The 21,532-nt window shown below is 39.3% G+C and overlaps 2 protein-coding genes across 2 annotated transcripts; one reads left to right on the forward strand and one right to left on the reverse strand.

Annotated features, from left to right (window-relative positions):
- The first annotated feature begins 430 nt into the window (after positions 1-430).
- tnnt2d (troponin T2d, cardiac) lies at positions 431-6,244 on the forward strand. The gene is made up of 13 exons (XM_034685373.1): positions 431-507; positions 1,614-1,668; positions 1,769-1,779; positions 1,866-1,871; positions 1,978-1,999; positions 2,085-2,142; positions 2,708-2,824; positions 2,904-2,981; positions 3,082-3,192; positions 3,405-3,517; positions 3,653-3,743; positions 4,041-4,078; positions 6,032-6,244. The coding sequence occupies exons 1-13, from the start codon at positions 453-455 to the stop codon at positions 6,075-6,077; spliced, it is 801 nt and encodes a 266-aa protein (XP_034541264.1). The 5' UTR covers positions 431-452; the 3' UTR covers positions 6,078-6,244.
- On the reverse strand, positions 6,122-21,004 carry dnm1l (dynamin 1-like). Its single transcript, XM_034685372.1, has 18 exons — positions 20,765-21,004; positions 17,654-17,798; positions 15,135-15,181; positions 14,627-14,698; positions 14,414-14,500; positions 14,141-14,303; positions 13,865-13,985; positions 12,995-13,126; positions 12,636-12,842; positions 12,388-12,508; positions 12,149-12,304; positions 11,963-12,052; positions 11,776-11,868; positions 11,485-11,538; positions 8,905-9,081; positions 8,401-8,510; positions 8,146-8,305; positions 6,122-6,954 (listed from the first exon to the last, which is right to left on the reverse strand). The coding sequence occupies exons 1-18, from the start codon at positions 20,864-20,866 to the stop codon at positions 6,898-6,900; spliced, it is 2,094 nt and encodes a 697-aa protein (XP_034541263.1). The 5' UTR covers positions 20,867-21,004; the 3' UTR covers positions 6,122-6,897.
- Between the last annotated feature and the right edge of the window lie 528 nt (positions 21,005-21,532).

Here is a 21,532-nt window from a genome sequence, read left to right on the forward strand (position 1 = left end):
ATTGTACCCTAGTGTTCCTGCCAGTCATCAGTGCACATGAGTTGATTTCTGCCAAAATGTATTAGGCTACTAGTCTCCAGTATTGTTGTGTTCAATGCTTTGTTTGAATTTTTGAAACTTTTGTTTGTACTTGCTTGAGCAATTAAAAATGAAAAAAAAAAAAAAAAAGTTTTCGTTCTGTAGTTTTGTTTGAGCTATTTGTGAGAAATGTCATGTTGCGTCCTTCTTAACTACTTGTAAAATATGAAGTGTTGAAAACTGAGTGGCTGGTGAAAGCTTGAGTGAATAGGTGGCCATTATACCAGGGCAGGAATCTACCTGCTGAATGTCTGCATGTGTGTGTGTTTGTGTGTGTGAGACAGAGCTGTAGTGTCCAGCTGTCTAACAATAGACTGACCAGCCATAGGGTGCTGCAGTCACATGAGTAAGAAGGGCCGGACTATGTATCCTTGATGCTCAACCTGTTCGTCTTGCAGCTGAAGTCTGTCGCTCTTCTCTGGCTCACAGGTAGGGGCTATACTGCTGTCTGTACTGATGCTTTTAATTTAATTCATAGATCTTAATACTGCCAGCTGTTTAAGAAATATTGAGTTGGAGATAAAAAACCTTATTTGAAAATGTGTTCACTTTCTGCTGAGCCGTTTTTAACACTTAACAGGAGCGCCGTCACATCCATGTTTCAGTCTTTTCTGAACTGCAGCTATAACCACTCACACAGACATTAAGATGACTTGCTTTTCAGTGATGTTTATGCATAAAATAATATTTGCAACAACCTACAGTAACAGCCTGTTTTCACACAAAATAACTTGACTGACGTTCACAGTATAACCATAAACGGTCAGTGCCATAGATGGACTTGTAACCTAAGATGGAAAGTGGAGTAATTACGCCCCTGACTGAACAAAGTAGGCTCACTTCAGTACTAGTTTAATGCTGTATTATAGGAGGATTTCCTTTCTGTTCTACTCTCTAATACTTCACTATATATGCAAGGATAAAGCCATCTTCTACAACACCATATATGACTGTTGTACTGATACATTCCTAACTTTTGGACTCACTTTGATAAGAACTTAATAGAATAAAAGTGGACTATTAACCCTGACTGGAATAAACTAAGTATGTAAATGTAATTTCAGGACAAGTTGAGGATATTTGCCTGCATGATTGTATGTTGCTCAGAGGGAATATTACACCTTCTCCCTTTAAAACCTTCCTGCTATAACAACAATGTGTTGTATAAAAGATATGAATCATGAATTTATATTACTAGCTTAACTCACACCTTCCAAAAGGACACCTTTGACCCCTGCATCTCTGTTTTTGACTCCTTTGATTTCGCCCATTATTCCTTTATTATTCAAATGATTTGAATGCAGGACTTTTACTTTGAAAAGAGCATTTCATTATTGATATTGCTAACACTAGTGCAGTCAAAGCCTTAAATGCTTCTTCTGTTTCTGCCAGCGTTTTATTAGACAGGATATTTGTGTCATTACTGAGTCATTGTAAACTGTTTGAACTGTTGCCACCTCACGCTCTGCTATGCTGTTTAATGATCAGATATATTTGTCCGTCTAAAAATAATCTAAAAGGGATCCATCTTGCAGAGCTCATCCATACTAAAATGTCGGACACAGAAGAAGTCATGGAGGAGGAAGTGCAGTATGTACTCCTTTTTTACATGTTTGTCTTTCCTATATCGATAAAACTCAAGTTTTAACATTTTTATATATTCTTTAACTTTGTGTGTGCTCTTCTTTAGGGAGGAAGAAGGTAAGCCAGTCTCATCTGCACATATTTTCATTTAATTCATGCCATTTTATAACATTTTACTGATCATTTATGTTTCTGATTATCAGCACAAGGTGAGCATTCTTTTTTTTCTTTGAATTTTCTCAAAATTCATACTCCCTCATGGCTTTTCACCGTATTCATTTTCCTCCATTTTCCTTTTCCCTTTCCTTGTCCCAGATGAGTCAAAGCCCAAGCCTAAGTAAGTAGTTTGGCTTTCCTTAGTTAAGCACCTAAACACCAAACGTTTGACACTTTTTGAAATAACAAACTGTTTACTTCTACAGGTTCATGACAAATATAGCCGCCCCAAAGATCCCTGATGGCGATAAAGTGGACTTTGATGTAAGTTGACCATCTTATGACAGAAGCGGCTGTGGCTCAGTGGGTAGAGTTGGTCTTCTATCAATCTGAAGGTTGGTGGTTCGATCCCAGCAGTCACATGCCGAAGTGTCCTTGAGCAAGACACTGAACCCAAAATTGCTCCCTCTGTTGTTCAGAGGTGTGTGAATGTGAGCGAATGAACTCTAATACTGATGGTCCGTCACTACATAGCAACCTCTACCATCAGTGAGTGAATGGGTATGAATGGGTGAACGTGACAAGTGGTGTAAAAGCACTTTGAGTGGTCAGAAAGACTAGAAGCGCTATATAAGTACAAGTTCATTTACCAAGTCCATTTACCCAAGCAAAGACATATAATAATAATAATAAAGTTTATTTATAAAGCTCTTATCAAAACAGACGTTACAAAGTGCTTAACATCATAAAAACCCACAATAAAGAGAACAAAGCAAGGGGGGGGGTATATGGGCTGGCAAGACAATTTAAGAGGAAAAGCTAAAAGAGAAACTACTAAATGCACAGTTAAGTTCTGATAATGTGACCCTGGTTTGTTTGTGTGTTGAAGGACATCCACAGAAAGCGTCAGGAGAAGGATCTGTCTGAGCTGCAGTCTCTGATCGAAGCTCACTTCATCCAGAGGAAGAAGGAGGAAGAGGAGCTCATCGCCCTCGTAAACAGAATTGTAAGTGTGTCAGTCAAACATGATCAAACACGGTGTTTCTGTTTGGTTCAAACTGTGACTGTACTTGTTTCTTTCACAGGAGAAACGCAGAGCCGAGAGAGCGGAGCAGCAAAGGGTTCGGACAGAGAGAGAGAAGGAGAGGCAGGCCAGACTTGCGGTGCGGGTTCAATGTAGATCCTCACATGAACAATTCATCATATACCTGGCAACATGAGGGTTTGTTTCTCATCTGATCGATCGACTTGTTCTTCACACAGGATGAAAAGGAGCGGAAGGAGATGGAGGAGCAGCGTAAGAAGTACGATGACGATGCCAAGAAGAAGAAGGCTCTCACCAACATGACCCAGCAGTTCAGTGCTGGACACAAGGTCATTCAACTTCTTCAAAAAAGGAGAGATCACTGACGTCTCAAAATGTGATCCTTTAAGGATTTTAAATGTCAGGCGGATGCAATAGTGTCAAGATATTTCAGGCAATAACAAAAGACCTATAAAGCTAATGGGGTTCACCCATTGGTGACTATGACTGTACTTATCTTGTGGTTTCACTCACATTGACATTAACTATGTATCCAATGCAGAGTGACAACAGAAAAGGAGGCAAGAAACAAACTGAGAGGGAAAAGAAGAAGAAGATCCTGGCTGACCGCAGGAAGCCTCTTAGCATTGACCACATGAGTGAGGACAAACTGAAGTAAGACTGACAGAACTCTGCACAGTTTCATGTCTTTTTAAAAACTGTCAATAGATTCTATATCAATACAAACCTTTCATCACTGGGCATTGGTGGATGTGCTCTCACTGTGACGATTGACTGCTTGTTTGTCAGGGAGAAGGCCAACGAGATGTGGCAGTGGCTGATGGGGCTGGAGGCTGAGAAGTTTGATCTCAGTGAGAAACTCAGAAGACAGAAGTATGATGTAAGTCATTCCCTGATAATGTTGCTCCTAATGGCAAAAACAGTGGATGATCTCCTTTACTGAGATGTAAATCATACAAAACACTTTACCTGGAAGACACATTATGTCTCATGTGTTGCACATTCACACAACTGGTATTTTAAAGAATATTATCACATATACAGATTTATTTTCAGGAAACTACATCAGAGTCTTGCAGGTGGTTTACAGATGTTACTTTTAGTACCCTCTGCTGGACATTTCAGGTATCCTACCTCTGTTCTGTGAAATAATAAGCAATGTGTATTTGTTTTTCAGATTAACCAACTTCTTGCTCGAGTCCAGGATCACCAGAGGTCAGTATAAAACCCTGTCTAGATGAACAGTGGAAGCAGGGAATAGTTACTGAGGGAGCTAATGGGTATGGGTGGGAAAGGGTGCTGCATTGTTTATTGCAGGTTCTAATGATTTGTTAGAAAATATAATAATAATGTGGTTGGTTATCTTGTAAAATAACTGTCTTTAGCAGACTTTAATGTACAAAACAAGCACTATTAATTCCCTTCCTTCTTATTTAGCAAAGCAACAGCATTTAAAGCTGCTGTTGGTAGTCACAGAGTAAACATCTGTTCAGAGAGAGGGACTTTAAATGTCAACACCCAACCAGATTTCCTCTTAGCCCCCCAACACAGATCGGTGTGTGCAGTCATGATAGTGCTGGACTCATAACCAATCAGAGTACGTAGTAGGGGCCGCCCCTTAACCAATGAGGACAGAGGATTAGAGATTAGCTATGATTGGTCGGTCATAACGGGAACGAAGGGAATAATAACATTGCTTGATACAAAGGCATTGGAAAACACATAGATTTCACAATAGTCCGATGAGTACCGATGGGTATTATGGACCTTTTCTCCAAACCCAGCAGAAAAAAGTATTTTTCACCATTTCTACCAACAGCAGCTTTAAATCACACATCAACAAACACCAACAATAACAATAGGAATCAAAGCCACCACGAAAAGCATCTAAGGAGTCACAAAATACTTCAGTTGTGAGCAAAAATGACTAGAGAAATGTTAAAATACATTCAGGTAAAACTGATTCTTCTACAGCAGTAAGCTCCTCCTGCAAGCTAGCACCAGCCTGTTTGCTGTAGCTAAGATAAACACAAGGCCCGAACACATTAGCTTCATAGACTGTAGATTAGCTTACTTTCATCACACAAAGTTAACTTACCTTAATAATGCAGCACTGTCAGGCAGCTTTCTTCACTTTCCTCTTCATCCTTCTTAAGAAACAAAACATCTTTATCTCTTTAGCATTGTAGCAATTATAATCCTCACTGCTGTGATTAGCAGTGTGATCGTTCCCACCAGAATAAGCAAGTGTTCCTAGTTTCTAATAACAAAAGCCTGTGTGTGTGTTTTCACCTGGCAAACACAGTTATTATATTTCATTGAATCATATCACCACTTGCAATAACTAATGGAGTGTAAATTGTAAATGTAAGGTTTATTCATGTTTTCCAAACATACTCAGTATTTTGAAGCAACAACTATGATCACATTTAGTGACTTGAATGCAGCTCAGCCCTTAGAGGACAAACTTTTATGATGATAATAATCTTGTTTTAAACATCACTGCAATAAAATAATTCCCTTTTAATAATGAGAAATTGATGAAAAATACAGTGTCACTTTGCTGCTAAAGACATGGATTGAATATATTTGGTGAATATCAAGATACTGTACCTCAAACTGCGTGTTATGGATAAATAATCACAGCTTCTCGTCTCCATAAATCATCAATAATCAGAATTTCACACCTTTTTTTGTCTTCACTTTAATAATCTTTTCAATTCACGCTTGTGACGCTTCAGAAAAATCAGCAGATCGATTGGATGTCAAAGAAATGCTCTCCTACTTCTCAAATTTATACAATTATAAATACTTGGCACTAGTAGCCTCTCCCCGACCTAAGGAAGATATGGAGAGTCCTTTTTTTGTCATCAGGGACACATACTTAAATACTGCATCCTATAATATATCCTTAAAGCTTTGATTTAAGCAGCAATGAGAACAGTGGCTGAAGTTTGCATTAATGTGACTCATACTGCTTAAAGAAGCTTTAGGTCAAAGAAGGTCAGATTGCATGTTTGTTCTTTGTTCTTGTTTTGAGTGATTGAAACATACCCTGTGCTTTGAGCCAGTGTCATGTCTCAAACCAAATTACACCCCGTTTACTCATTTCTGATTGATTTCCTGACTGATGCAACAGAATGACATCAACCTGTTCTAAACTTTCAGTGCCAAAGGCCGCGGCAAGGGCAAGATGGCTGCCCGTCTGAGGTAAAGGAGCAACCAGACAAGGAAAGAAGCAAAGCATGACACCAGTGATTGGCCTATTGGTCTATTACATGTGTATTCATTGTTCTGTTGTGTTAGGTTACATGTCAATTACCATGATTGCAAAATAATAAAGAAGTCATTACATTCACTTTGCTGTGTGCTTGCGAACTGTGCAGATTGTCCGTTATTGAAGTCCAAAATGCAAACAATCACCCACCCTGAAACACCCAGCAACAGCTCACTCAGGTTTTGTTCGATAAGGTGAAATAAAAAGAAAATGATGAATCTAATGTAGAAAAGTTGCAGATCTACATAAAGGATACTGAAAAGTGTAAAAATGATGGTGTATTTTCACAATAAAAACCCACATTAAGTAAAGTTCTTAGGAGAAGTCAGCAGACGGATCATTTTGTGACATGTCCACTGAGAGGTTAAAGGACTTCGCATGATAAAGAGAGCGTCTACATGTTGAACTGAAGGTTTTCCACCTGTATCTTTAATTCAAATGTACATAAGAGCAGACATTCCTCAGCAAGGCTCCACATAGTGGTGATGCATAACATTATCTAGATGTTGTAATAACATAAGAAAAATTTATAAATCTAGTTACAGAAGCATATGTGATGCCAGCAGTGAGGGGGTTTTACATGTACTGCACGCTTTTTAAAAACTATGTTTCCATATACACACATCAGCAGCAGTGCATTTTTGAGTTGCCGTCTCTGTGGTCTGAAGTGCTGAGACGTTCGACAGGGGTTTGATGGTCTGGTAGGGCCCGAGGATCCGTTTGGGGTGCAGAGGGCTCGCTGAAGAGGGGGCCGCTCTCACCACATGTGGGTTTCTCTGATCTCTGCTATCACCTGGCTGGCTTTCTGCAATGCCTGGACACAGATATAAAACATAGAGGAAATGTTTAACAGCTGTTTTATGTTCACAACCTGAGAAGAATCTTTAAGGGACATATTGAAGTGTTAATTTCCTACACAAACTTGTTTATAAACCCTAACTAGCAATATCTGAGTATCCTTCCAGTAAGTTGAGCAGTAGAAAGTGATTGTACCTTTAATAGAGAATGAAGTTATGAACATTTAATTTCCTGTATATTTGATTTTGTCTATCTTTTAAAAATAAAGGAGGGGCGCTGGTGGCCTAGCGGTCTAAGTGCCCCACATATAGAGGCCATAGTCCTCGTCACAGAGGTCGCCGGTTCGACTCCCGCCGGTCGACCATCTACTGCATGTCTTTCCCCACTCTCTACTCCCCACATTTCCTGTCTCTCTTCAGCTGTCCTATAAAATAAAGGCGAAAAAGGCCCAAAATATAACTTTTAAATAAATAAATAATGAAGGAACTTGGCATAAAAGCATAAAAACTGTACCATGCAAAGTGGAAATTTAGATAAACATGATTCAGAAATGCTGGCGACTTCTCTGGGCCTCAGCTCATTTAAGATGGACTGTCCTCTGGTCTGACAAATCAAAATCTGACATTTGGGAAATCATGTAGTCTGCTCTCTCTGTTCTGAAGAGGAGAGGGCAACCCAGCTTCTTATCAGCAAGATGATGCAAAAATCCCATTCTGCACATAATACAACAGCATGGCTTCATGGTAGAAGAGTCTGGGTGCTAAACTGGCCTGCCTGCAGTCCAAACTTCTCACCCACTGAAAACATTTGATCAGAAAAAGTGAAGAAGTAGGAGGAAAGGAAACTGAATTGCTGAGCAGCTGACATCCTATATCAGGCAAGAATGGAGACACTTTACTTCCAGAAACTGGTTTCCTTGGCTCCCATACATTTACAGTCTTGTTAAATGAAGAGGTAATGCAATAAAAAGGTAAACATACCATTGTCCAAACTTTTTTGGAACATGTTGCTGGCATCAAATTTAAAATCTGGATATTGACACCAAAATAACAGTTTGAGGTCAAACCTCAAAAGGTAAAAGAAATTTCACCCAGTTAAGGTACAAGTCCCAGCTGTTGCTTCTTTTATAAAGTAAATGTGTTGTGCACTAGTGTGACACTTGATCTTGTTTTTACACTCCGCACTGACACTTCATGAATGTGTTTACCTTGAGCATGTCAGCAGCCTCATTGCGTCTCTGAGCCATGTCCTCGGACTCTGTCAACAGGTCGTCCAGCAGGACCGTCTTGTATAACTGACCCACCAGCTCACTCTGCAGGCAGTCCTTCACATGGTTCACCAGGAAGTGCATCACTGCCTTTGGTACACTGAAAAGAGAGGGAAGGAAGAGGATAAGCTAAGCAAACAGAAGGAGACCGATTATGTAAAAAATGATGCTCTGATGGGTAAAGAGTTTATGTACCTGTCTTGGATGTTTTTGCGGACGATGAGAAAATAGGACTTGATGAGTCTCTCGATGACCTCACAGTCTCTCTGCTCCCGGGCAGACAACTTCCTGGATACTGGAACAGGCTGGCAACAATAAAATATAGTTTTTAATTCATCTAAATGAAAACAGATTCAACCTGGCAGATGAAAGTTATAGTAATCAGCAAAGAACAACTGTTCAGTGAGTAATGGCATACCAACAATTTGTTTACAGCATAGATGAGAAGGCAGTTTTTACACCATGAGGTGTTACTGCCTGATAACAGGAGTGAGAGGTGGCCAAGTACCTCTTCTCAAAGTAGTTCTCATTTGTTCTCCATATGGCCCAGGAGAATATTGATGACGAGAAATATCTATGTTTTTAAGTGTAAACATGCTGTATTTCTGCTCCATGAACAAAATCATCTGACTAACATATTGTGCCATGGAAGATTTTCCCCAAACCTTTTCCTCATGTTTATAAAAGCAGGTTACACACCACATCTAGCAGGTTGACAGCGTGGCCCTTCTGTGGGCTGGAAGGGAGGGCTGGGATAGAAAAGGCCCTGTCTCCTCCTGTGTTCTCCTCTCCCCTCTTCAACATACCCCTCCAGTTTCCTGTTCCACCGTCTGCTTGGTCGCTGACTGAGCCGCTCTGAGGGCCGCTGGATGCTGCCTGGAAGGAAAGAGACAAGGACCAAGGATGTGTCAGGTAGCCTTATGACCAATTAATGCTACAGCTGGTAACCTGTCAGAATAAGAGACGGCAGATAACAAGGTTGATGAAACTGTGGGATAAAATGCATTCAAATAGCATGCCTCAGGCCTTCTTTGTCTTTTATTCAAAGAAGTTCATCAAGTTGTTAGCAGACTGGAAAATACTGATCACTAAGGTTTAAGATGTGGGAACATCACATCAAGATAGAGATTCTTTTGTTAAACTTGTGCCATACAGGATCAATGACGGTGGTCATTCTTTCCTGGTTGTATATGGTTGTTGTGGACAATGTCAAAAAAAACTGCAACAAGTTTCTATCAGATTTACAGGACACCACAGAGTACTAAGTAAGTGATATAAGCAACAAACCTATTTCAGTTTCTCTCCATGTCTAACAAAACATGCCAAAAACATGTTTTTCAGCTACAGCTACCAGCATGCAGGAAAGGGATTAGCTGTACGTTAGATACTGGAGGTTAAAGGTCACATCAGTACTGTTACGAGGGGGACATTGCCGGCGTTCGGCCTACGACATACATGGTGCACTGAGGCACATCCAACCTGGTTCAATGACTGTATATAAAGATGGACGACATGTCTCCACCTCAGCTCTCTGTACAAAAGAGATGCCAAAATATCTAGTGTATTTGAAGCCCGAGTCTTCAGAGTTCTTCCGTCGGTTCAAAAGCAGACACTCACAGTTATGGACAGTGCAATAACTCTTGTATTTATGCTATGTTGTTACACTATGTTATGTTCCTCCAATAATCTGCTGATCCTGTCAACACACCCACATTTAGCATCAGATAAGTAATAAAACTAAACTTCTATAAAAAGATTATAATTGGACATAAAATCAGCTTAAGTAGGGCCCTATGTTTTCCGCGTTCATGGAACCGCGGACGGAATTGCGGAATTGACCAATAAAAACGGAATCTACTGTTAAACGCAGAATATCATGGAAATTGACATAATGTGACTGAAATGCTGTCATCACGAGTTTCGTATTCTTTTTGCAGACTTAGCCGGTGTTTCTGGAGGCCGCTTTGACATGTTGTTTATTTCAGGAGGGGCCGGGTGAGTGTTTGTGAGGAGATGCACGGGTGGTGCCACGAATAAGCGGTCCACGGAAACATTTCCCCAGACAAAGGTTCCTTCTCCTCGTAATGTCACGGGGCAGTGGGAAACCCTAAATGGAGAGAGATGGTACCTCACAAGGACTAGCTAGTCCTAGTATTATAATACTTGTCTTTAGGCAATCACTTATGATGAGCTGATGTTTACAATGTTACAATGTTTTTTCACAAAGTAAAGTACAACTCAGGTTTTATTCCTTGCTGCATCATTGCCTTGTTTTTGATGCATTTTCTTCAATTACAGGTTGTTTTAAGAAGCACCTTTGTTACAAATAACAGACTGAAATGAAGTGTTGTGTTCACAGTCTATGTTAACAGAAACAAAAAGCTTATTGAGCACTTGGTGTTTTTTTTAAATGGACTCGTGTTTACATTCAGTTGTTATTTTTACTGGAAACCATGTAAAATTATAAGCACTTTGTACTTATAGCACTTATTGGTAAATTGTTATGTTACAGCACTATGATTTGACTTGAAATACTGGGCAAAAAATTGTGCAATGATGTGTTACATCAATACATTTAAGGATTTTTGCATTTCATTAACAGACATTTTATTCACTGACACAAAACGCACACACTATATGGTGTTAAAATAAGTGTAAAGGGTAAAAAACAGAATTTGAAAAAATATAAAACAGATTTCATAGGGCCCTAAATAAGAAGTAACCGTAATGACAGAAACCTTGTTTGAGGAACATCTGTTTTCTGTGTCATTAGATTTTATAGTTTGACCCATGTCCCATTGGCAGTAAGGCAATCTCTAAATCGCTTGGCTACACTTCTGTTGAACTGTCATGTCGTCCATATTTATACAGTCTGTGACCTTGTGCAACACGTATTTTAGGGATTGGCTTAAAATTGGCAAAGTGCAGATGGGGGCAGGCGGTGACTGAACAAAACACACCTTGGCAAGCTCGCCCTCAGGGGCAGGAAACTCAGTGGGTGAGAGAGACTGCCCACCTGGGCCTTTAAGGGACTAGAAAGAGGAAGCATGGAAGGAAAGAGTGGACAGAAAATGGACAGGACAGGAGCTACAGGCAGCATTTATACAAGCTTCTATTTAATGAGAGAATAAAGAGAATAACTTTTTGATTCAATGCCTAACAATCTTAAAGATGGTTCTATTATGAGTGAAAAAGGACTACCGTCAAATATTCAAGAGTGGAATAAAACCTGTAAAAAGGAAACATAAGTGTAATGTATGTCATGGTTTCTGACTGTACCTTGTCTCTAGGGACAGCAGAGGGGAGGTCTCTCATTCTGTTGCGTCTCTGCTCCTATAAAACCAGACGTTTGACAAATGTACATCATTAACTTAAAGGAAGAGAAGACATACAACCTTTTACAGTTTCTTTACATTTACATATATTAACACCATCTTGCAAAGACAGAATAGTCTACCAGGAAAAACAAATTCATACCCTAGACGTTATCTGCTTGAGATTATTTTAGAGGCAAAGAATCATTAAAAAACTAGAGATAAGCTCTCATGTAGAAAGATGCTGATCTCTTACTTCTATGTTGTTGTTCATGAGACCGCAGGCATCAGCGAAGTCGGGGTGCTTGGTGTTGATATATGCAAGTTCAATGGCAACAAGGTTGTGAACCTGAAAAGGATTTAGAGAAGGGATTAATCAGATCACAGTGCAAATAAATCCAGATAAAGATTCTTGGTGGTGTTAAGTCTGAGTCGGCCCTCACCATTTCGTTGGTGACGGGGAGTCTCTTTCTGAGTAATGAGGTGACAACTTCTACTATGGCATCATGGAGCTTAGGAAACCTCAGCAACTCCTGCAGAGAAAGGCAAATAAATCAGTGTTAGTTGTGTTTTCACTGTGTTTTTGTGTTTCTGTCTTTTAGCTGTATATGTGTGTGTGTAACTCCCACCTGTGTACTGTAGTTGCTGCAGTGCTGGATGATCCTCTGCATCTCCTCATGAACCAGCTCCACGCAGCGCAGGCTGGGCTCTTCCAGACGCTTCACCTGCCGCTTCACTAGCAACTCAAAGGATACTTCAGGCACAAATAAAGCAGGCCTCGGGCCCTGTTAAATAAGATTAGTCTGTTAGTCATCAAAAAATGTCCGATTTAAAATGAGAACACCCTGAAACAGAAGCAAAAACTCACCGTTGCATTTCTGATTGCTGTGAGGACATCGATGGTTGTTAGACCACCGAGAGGATCAACTGACTCCAATGTGCGACCAAATGTCTCATGGAAGATATAACAGATTCTGGCTCCTCCACATCTGAGCAAAAAAGTAAGAAAATAGCATAACACATTTGATTTCTGCTGACCAACAATAAAAGTGTTGACGCTAGCACCTCTTAGTGGAGTATGAAGGCACATGCAGCTCAGAGGGTGGTGTGACTCACAGTTCAGCTGTCTCGATGTACTTGGCTGTGCCCTCTATGGTGTGGCAGTACTCTGCAGCAAACTTGGTGATGAGCTGCAGCAGGGTGGAACTCTTGTCATCAACGGGTTCACCGTAACTGTTGAGTAGAGATTGGTACTGAGCTGCCAGCACGTTGATCCTCGTCTTCAGCTCAGGGAGGCAGTCTCTGATGTGGTGCATGAGTAGCCTGTATTAAGGACAACAAAGAAGTTTACAGTTTAATTAGGATATAAAGACAAAAAGTTGTAATGGACTTCAGCTGTATGCATAGTAAATATCACATTTTATATTTTATAAGTCTGATACAAAGTTCTGATAAAAGAAATCCAAGCACAATACCTGTTCAGTGTTCTAGCCAGATATTTAGTTCCATTTCTGTTTGCAAGGGAGGGGTACTTCTTCTGTAGGAAGGCATATTCATCACGTATTGAGTCTGCCACCAGCTTCCTTTGATTGATATCCAACTGACTCCTGACAAAATAAATACGAAAAACACACTTATAGAAATAGTTTTGTCCTTGGTATGACTTAAGGGTTCTTTGTATGACCGACAACTCAACTCAAACTTTATTTATAGAGCCCGTTTAAAACAACCGGGGTTGAACAAAGTGCTGTACAGATCAGAAACAGCAGAAATGACAAACATAGCATACAATACAATACTAAAATACAATACTAAAATACGTAAACACAGTGCAAATATATAATAAAATATGATAGAATAAAATAAATTAAAATTTAATTGAGATTATGCCAGATGTCCACTCAACCTTGATTAAACACGATGATGTGCAGCTTTTGTTTAGTCGGGAATCCGTTGTAATTGCAGTATACGCTCTTTAATAATGAACACAATCAAGTCTGTGGGTTTTGGGCGGGATGGCGGGTGGGTCTCCTTTCTTCTCTCAGTTAATGTAAATTTTAAAGAGATTTGTTGCCACAGCTGTGTGATTTGTGACTGTATTGAAAAGATGAAAAGCAAAAGTTTATATTTTTTGCGTTACCCTTTTTCCTTGAGCCTCTTTTTTGTCTCATTGATGGTGACAACACCAAGAATGAGACAATAACCTACCACTACATTAAAAACCTCTTATAGCAATCAAATGTATTTAAAGGGAGTCTTTCTTGCCTGATATTAAATGATAATGAATGCATAATCTTTTACTTGTTTGTAAAAGTATTAGCCAACATACTGAATCACAGTGTTACCTGTTAACTACCCCTATGATGCCCAGCTTGACAGGAATGACCCTGCCCATCAACACATCCATGGCATCCGTGCCAGCATCCATCAGGTCCAGCTTGGTCACCACAGCTAGCGTCCTCCTGCCTGAAGACAAAGACACACACACCTGGCTGTAAAAAAAAACAGCTCAAGGAAGAAACTCAAAGCTCATATGATGAGAAGTTTAACGTCATAGGTTTATGATACACAAGAAGTGACAAACTGCAGTGGCTACAGGATAGTAAAAACATGCTATTTACCATCAGGGTCAACCTCTCGGGCCACTTTCAGAGCCTCTGAGGTCGCCATGTCTGTATTGGCAGCAGTCACAGCCAGGATGATGGAGTTTGGGTTGGAGATGTACTTGAAGATCAGCTCTCTGATCTGGATCTCTATGTCTTTTGGCTGATCTCCTACTGGTACCTGATGTCATAAATCATTTCAACATCAACCAACATTCATGTGTGGGATCATTCGAGTCCACAGTTCTGAGTCAAAGACATGTGGAGGCAAAATACAAGAACCCATCTCACCTTTGTAATGCCGGGAAGGTCAACTAAGGTGAGATTCACTACATGTGGTGAGAAGACTTTCAGGTGAATGGGATCATCACTTATACCCTAGGGAAAGGAAAAGAGAAGTAGTCACTCTAGCATGTTTTAGAGCCTGACAGACGCTGGTATTTAGAGATCTTCCAGTTTGTCCACAGATAAAAAATTCTTGTTTGGCAAGTGTAATTAGCACACCTTGTTATTGCCAGAAAGTCTTTCTGTTTCGGCCTCGATCTCCTGCCTGATCTGCTCAAAATCTGTGTAGATCTGGAAGAACAATTTGATCATGGAGGGCAAAAGAGAGGAATCTTAGTAATGCAAGCAGAGACAGCTGATACACAAATAACAATAAAAACAGAGGGATGAAAAACAAGATTAATTTGCAGTGTGTCATGAGGCTTTCACCACATCATAAGGGTACTAACATAAAGTATGTATCACCCGAGACACACTCAACCTTATATGACATTTACCCTGCAGCAGTATACATATTTTTAGCTCCAGAGAGGGTGTGCATGATCTCATTTTAGATTATAGTGATGTTGAAAACAACATTACTCCTATAGCTAATCCATACAGGCAAGTAAATCAATACAGGATACACAGCTAAATAATTCACGATTATACTCAGTTTATTAAATATTCAGATTTTTCTTTAAGTACAGATAAGAAGCGATGAGAAGCTCTTTTTAGACAACTCTACCTTGTTTTTTGTGTGTAAGAATTTGCCCCATTCCTCTCCTTCGATGCCTGCAGAAACACGAGGTTGAAAGCAGATGTTTTAGTTACTGATGTGACACATGTGGCCTTTAAGGATCAGAGTTACTATTATTACTATGTTAGATGTCTCATGGGAGGATTTCTCTGTGGGCAGACATGGGATGGAAAAACTCCTCAGAGCAAAGAACCACAGCTTTAAGAGTTTTCAAAAACAAATACACAAAGGAACAACTGTTGTTTTCACACAACAGTTGTGGAAGCAAATAAAAGCCTGAAGCGAAAATAAAAGTGAATCTGGGGAAGCAGCGACTTCTGTGAAAAACACACTTCATACTTCTGCTGCGATAAACATCAATGCAAAAAAATAAATAAGGGAACAGCGTTACAAGGGTGGAGTCTGTTAGTCATCTGGTATTCAAAGCGATCACAGGTGAGCTTTAAGGAGGTGTGAATCAAAGTACTAATGACTTTTAAGAGTGATTGCCTATAACAGGAATATGAGAACTCGTTTTAACAGACAGAGACCAGCCTAGATGGAGGGAGGGTGAGGGCTAGCTAGAGTGAAGCCACATGATTTGGCAGCTTTGGAAAAGCTCCATAAACACAAGCTCAGGATTGGGCAGAATGGGCAAAGGAGACGGGAGAGGTTATGTAATACACGAGCACAATAGGGTAAAGAAAAAGGAAAAGGAGACCTCTGTAAAGGCGCCCATTTCTCTTGGATTCTGTGGTTAAGGAGAGATGACAGGAGACAAAAGGGTTAGCCTGGCTATCTGCTGCTCCTGCACGGCACTGCAGCAATGCAGAGTCACACTGAGGCCGTTCCCAGAGGACAGCACTGAATGTCCGCAGCATCTTGGCTCCCTTTTTATCCCTGTGTTTTTTCCCCCACAGAGGAATGGATGGTGACAGTGCTGGCTCTGAGTTATACTACTTTACCTTTTATATTACAACAACATTCTAAAGTTGTGTAAAGAATTCTTCAGCAATGGAGCCATAATAAAAAAAGTCAGATTATTGTAAGTTACTTCAAGCGAACTGTCTGGATACAGGTTTAAATGAGATGCGTAGATCTCCCTGTGAATTTTTTTTGCAAATGTAGTGTTGAAATACTTGAACTGGGAACTCGTGTACAAAGACTTGCATGGATTTCCTACTGAAACATGGCGTACGCTCAAATCCAGAAAACATTGTACGCACAAAAATATCCAGATGTATGAATCTGTGCGCAAGGATCAACAGCTGTAGAAACGTGCGTGTGCCAGCCATGAAGTTGGCGCGAAGCACCGCACATTTCCACGGTCATTTCACTCTTGATACATCTGAACTTTACCATGAAAAAGAACGTACGCCACGTTTTTGTACGTACGCACCCTTTGTACATGAGGCCCCTGGTCTTTTTAATATCACATCTCCTTATATGGTTCTGCAAAAAACACAATATAGAATGCAAAATTCATATTAGAGCTGGACTAATTAATTTGATGGCTAATATCGGCTGATATTAGCTTACTGCTGATAAATCACATTCTTATATGTGACCAATAAATTGTGACAAGAAACAGTCAAAATAGGTTTTTGGGCAAGCGGCAACCTCCGGTCTAAAAATATGAGTCCAATGCGGAAGTGCTAAAAACTGCAGTTCATCAAGGATCCACTTGAGGCTGGCTCAGGAAGTACTGGAAACCACATACACACCAATTCAAAAAAGAAGATCTTTACAGCAGAAATAAACATGTTTACAGCCTGGTACAAAAGACAAGTGTAGTCTGGATAGCTCATTTCTTGATCGGTACACACTGTAAGGGGCGAAATTTCGAAGATATTGAGATTACAAGTCTTCCAATGAGAGGCACAGCTGACTTGATTGACAGGCGGGAACACTGTAGCTGTTGGCTAGGAGGCTCAAACCCCCACCTCTTTACATCTCAATCGCTGGACAGCAGCAGTATGGCTGCCGCCGCCGATCGCCTTCAAAACAGCGCTTCAGAAACAGATGGGTGATGTCACGCATACTACGTCCATATTTTATTCAGTCTATGGTCTGAAGACAGGTTTGAATGAGATGCGTAGATATCCCTGTGAATTTATTTGGCAAATGTACTTGAATTGGTCTGTTTAATATCACAGCTCTTTATATGGTTCTACAAAAAACACAATAAACAATGAAAATTTCATATTAGAGCTGGACTAATGAATTGGACGGCTTATATCAGCTTACTGCTGATAAATCACATTCTTATATGTGACCAATAAATTACAAGAAACAGTCAAAATAGGTTTTTGGGCATGTAGAAGAAAGGTCATGTGAAAATAATTTGTCTTCTGGAGAGAACCTAATAGATTTAAAGAAAATACTATCTCTGCCTAAATCATCATGTGTGGCTTTAATATGTACATAATATCTGTGTATGTATAAAAAGTAAATATTAAGTATTTCAGTTTGTAAGAGTAACAATGACTCCACAAACACAGAAACAACAGAGGTGACAGTGACGTTACCATTCTCTTCATTGGTTTTCCTACGGTCCTCTGAGTCGATGTGCACCAGCTGTAAGATGAGGGGCCGGCGTGTGACGATGCCTGTGCCACGTGGTAGGATGTCCCTGCCAACCAAGCTCTCTAAAACCGAACTCTTCCCACTGCTCTGTAGAAAAAAAGCATCAACAACAACACCATAAGCTGGGACTGAAGCATTAAAGGTTCAGGGACCAGGCAACTCAGTCCTTCCTTCCTGCTGACTGACAAAGAAACACACGGTACTTTGGTTAACTGTTTGGGACACAAGGACCAGACACTCTTGAACATTCAGCTGCATTTAAAAAAAGAGGTTCCTGTGTCATTTCATTGGGACCCTTTAGAGGATAGATCTTTTGAGTGGTCTCAGAGGTTTCTTTGGGATGGCTTTTTAAGAGTTAACAGTGCTGCACCTCTCTCTATGGCTGCTTTAGCTTGTGTACAGCCCTCATGTACACAAACAATGGATGCCACCTGGAAGATACTTCTGGTTTGATGACATGTGTGAAAGAGTAATCTCTAATGAGATCTTGTAAACTGAAATAACTCACTTAGCTTACTTGGCTGGTAAATTTCCCCGTAATGGACTGATACAGATTTAGTAGTCGAAGAGCTAAAAATGTAATCAGTTAATTGCTTTGTGTCAGTAAATCATGGCTTATTTTGGCTTATTCTGGTGAAAGAACATGCAGGGTTAACGGGTTATAAAGCCTCGACATGAAGTATTAGGTGGTATAAGTTTCAAATGTCCTTAACTGAAGGTCTTTGCAGGCGAGGATAAACATAACAACAAATCAGGCATTTAAAACATCCTCTGGCTTGCCCTGTCTCACTGTAACACCCGCGGAGGTCTGCCAAAGCACCTGAGACAGTCACATCCTATTAGCTGACCAATGAAAGTAAACGTGTTAGACATAACCTGCCACTTTAAACCAATTAGGCTCTAACGAATACACATGGTAGTACGGTGGACAGGGACGCACTTGGAATGTGTGATTCAAGTTCATGATCATTAGTAGTTTGTGTTGTTGACATACATTGATTTGCACTGAGAAGTATGTTTACCCTATTCAGGTTAACAACATATAACTAAAACACATTAAAAGAAAAACAATAATTATGTTGATTTCCAAAATAAATGATTATTATTATTAACTGGAAGGACACAAAGCAGCAACAACTGCTCAGTGGAAACAGAGACTAAAGCATGTCTACATCATGGAACAGATGAAAGCAAATCTGAAAACTTTTTTATGCAAAGATGGAACTGCATTCGAATTTATTTGGACATGTAACCATGCGATCTGCAGGACGAAGCTGAGCTCAGCATAGAGCATGGTTATAAGGCTGGCCCTGACCCCTGCATGAAATGTCTGTCAGTGGATTATGTCTTATTCTGGGGGGTTTTTTACCATTCATTTGTATTATTACTAGGGTTGCAAAGGGGTGGAAATTTCTGGAAAGTTTCAGGTAAATTTCCATAGGAAGTTAATTTGTAAATATTCCAAATTGGAAACTTTCCATGTGAATTTATGGAATTTGAGGGTAACTAAAGGGAAAGGTATCATATCCAAGCATAAATATTTGTTTTGTTACAAGCAGACATCCATCCAAAATAGAAATCATCTATGCATGTGATGGAGGAATGCACAGTGCATGTAGGGGGTGTGGTCTCAATAGCCCTGCAGTAAGCAGTGTGCTATGTTCATGTGATTGAGAAATAGCATAGATATTCAACTGTGCTTGCATGAAATCTGGTGGTTTTAGTCAGGATTATGCTTAAATATATTTCCCCCAACTATATTCAAGTTCCCTATTTATCATCTCATTCCGAACTGACTCTCTTGACTGTTGCTGGCATTATAATGCATAATGTACTGTATTATATAATTATCTTTGCCATATTATATTATGTTATATTACATTATTATTGTAACTACAACTCACGGTCATATTACAAACCTATATTTATTTTTATTTATTGCTTAATCTGTCATTACCGACCATAATCATACCATGTCAACCTGTCACTACTGAACCATTTTTTAATACTGCCTGCAATTACTTCTATCTAATCTAAATTCCATTGTAACATTGTATATATCTAAACTGTATTCTAGCTTTATTCATCTATTTTTATTCGTACTTATCTCATTTTATTTAATTTTATTTAATTTAATTTAATTTTATTTTATTTTATTTTATTTTATTTTACTTATTGAAACTTCTTCTTGATTGTACTTATGTCTGGGTAAAAAAATCAATAAAGTAATATCTTATCTTTTCTCTTATCTTAAAAGCCAACCTTCAATTTAGAAAATTCTTAGTTTATTCCTGTTAATTCCCATGGAAAGTTTCCAACTTTGAAAATTCCTGCAATTTTGCAACCCTAATTATTACTATATATATTTTTATATTTGTATTTAATTTATATATAAATGTTCATTTTATTTTGTTTTATTTATTTCGTCATTATTATTATTATTATTTCCTTTCATTACATAGATGGTAAGTAATGTAGAAACTGTGTCAAACTGTGAAAAATCAAAATAAACACTTAAAAAAAACAACAACCAGTAAAACAATCAGGTAGAAAATAAACCTTCACATTATAAAGAAGAAAGAAGAACTCTGTTTTTCTAGGACATTAAAAGCTTCAGGCAGGTGTATCACACAGCATACTTTCAAGACACAGATAATCATGCTTTTTGATAAGACATAATCTTGCTAGCTTGAATGGTAAGATGAAAAGAATGTGCTTATAGTCCATTTAGACACATTTAATCTCATTATCAACAACATAGTGACTTTAATTTTCAGGTAGGGATCTCAGTGCTAAGTGGATGTTTGGTTTTACTATGACAGACACACATTGCTACTTTGAGTTTACGAGATCACATGTTGCTAGAGCTAACTCATCTGCTACAATAGTGAAGTAGGATTTGTGCTAAACAGCTAAGTCTGGTCAATCTATTCTCTTTTGTTTACTTCACCCAGATGAAAGTGAAAGAATAACTGTAAGCAGAGGAAAGCCAGACCAGAAGTTGGCGCAGGCTAACTAACTCGCTAGCCTTGAAGCAAAGTGACGTTTCTCACCTGAGTTCCAACAACAACTATCTGCGGCAGTTGAATAATGTCTGCGCCGACTGTGTTAAACACATCCTGCAGTTTGTTAATGACAGGTATGAGGGCCTCCATTCTCCCAACCCGTCAGATAGGCAACTTTCTTTACCCTGCCGCCGCACACGGGGACAAAGTCATTCAATGTCCCTCAGCTAAAAGCTACTGGCGTCTCTTTGGAGCTACAAACAACTGCGCACACAGTGACTCAGAGTGGAATCATGGGAGTTGGAGTTCTATTGAGTCTCATTCATACGATAAAGCTTCCCGGCTTTGACTTTAAGTGAACTACATTTCCTAGAAAGGACATCGTACTCTTGTTTAACCAATGAGAAGCGAGATATTTATTTTTCCTCTAGGCAACGGTAACTAAGGTGAACCCCATAATATTTTGAGTGAGAAACTTGAAAACGATGCAGCAGGACCTGTCCTACAGGGGCACAGCCTTTGGGGAATTTAGGTAGCCTATGACGAATTGCGTGTAATATAATTTAAGGGCATTCATTGAAACTTTACATTATCTCTAAGTTATGACATTTATATGTATATACTATATATGTATGTGTATATATATATATATATATATATACGGCAAGCCGTTCAGGAAATGATGATACAACAGCCTGAAAGTCTGAATATATGGAATGAAGTACTTATTTTAGCTTTCATGCCATATATTCAGACTTCATTTAATACATTCAGACTTCATTCCATATATTCAGACTTCATTCCATATATTCAGAT

Source organism: Notolabrus celidotus, chromosome 6 (assembly GCF_009762535.1).
Source record: "Notolabrus celidotus isolate fNotCel1 chromosome 6, fNotCel1.pri, whole genome shotgun sequence".
In the NCBI taxonomy this organism is placed as follows: Eukaryota; Metazoa; Chordata; class Actinopteri; order Labriformes; family Labridae; genus Notolabrus; species Notolabrus celidotus.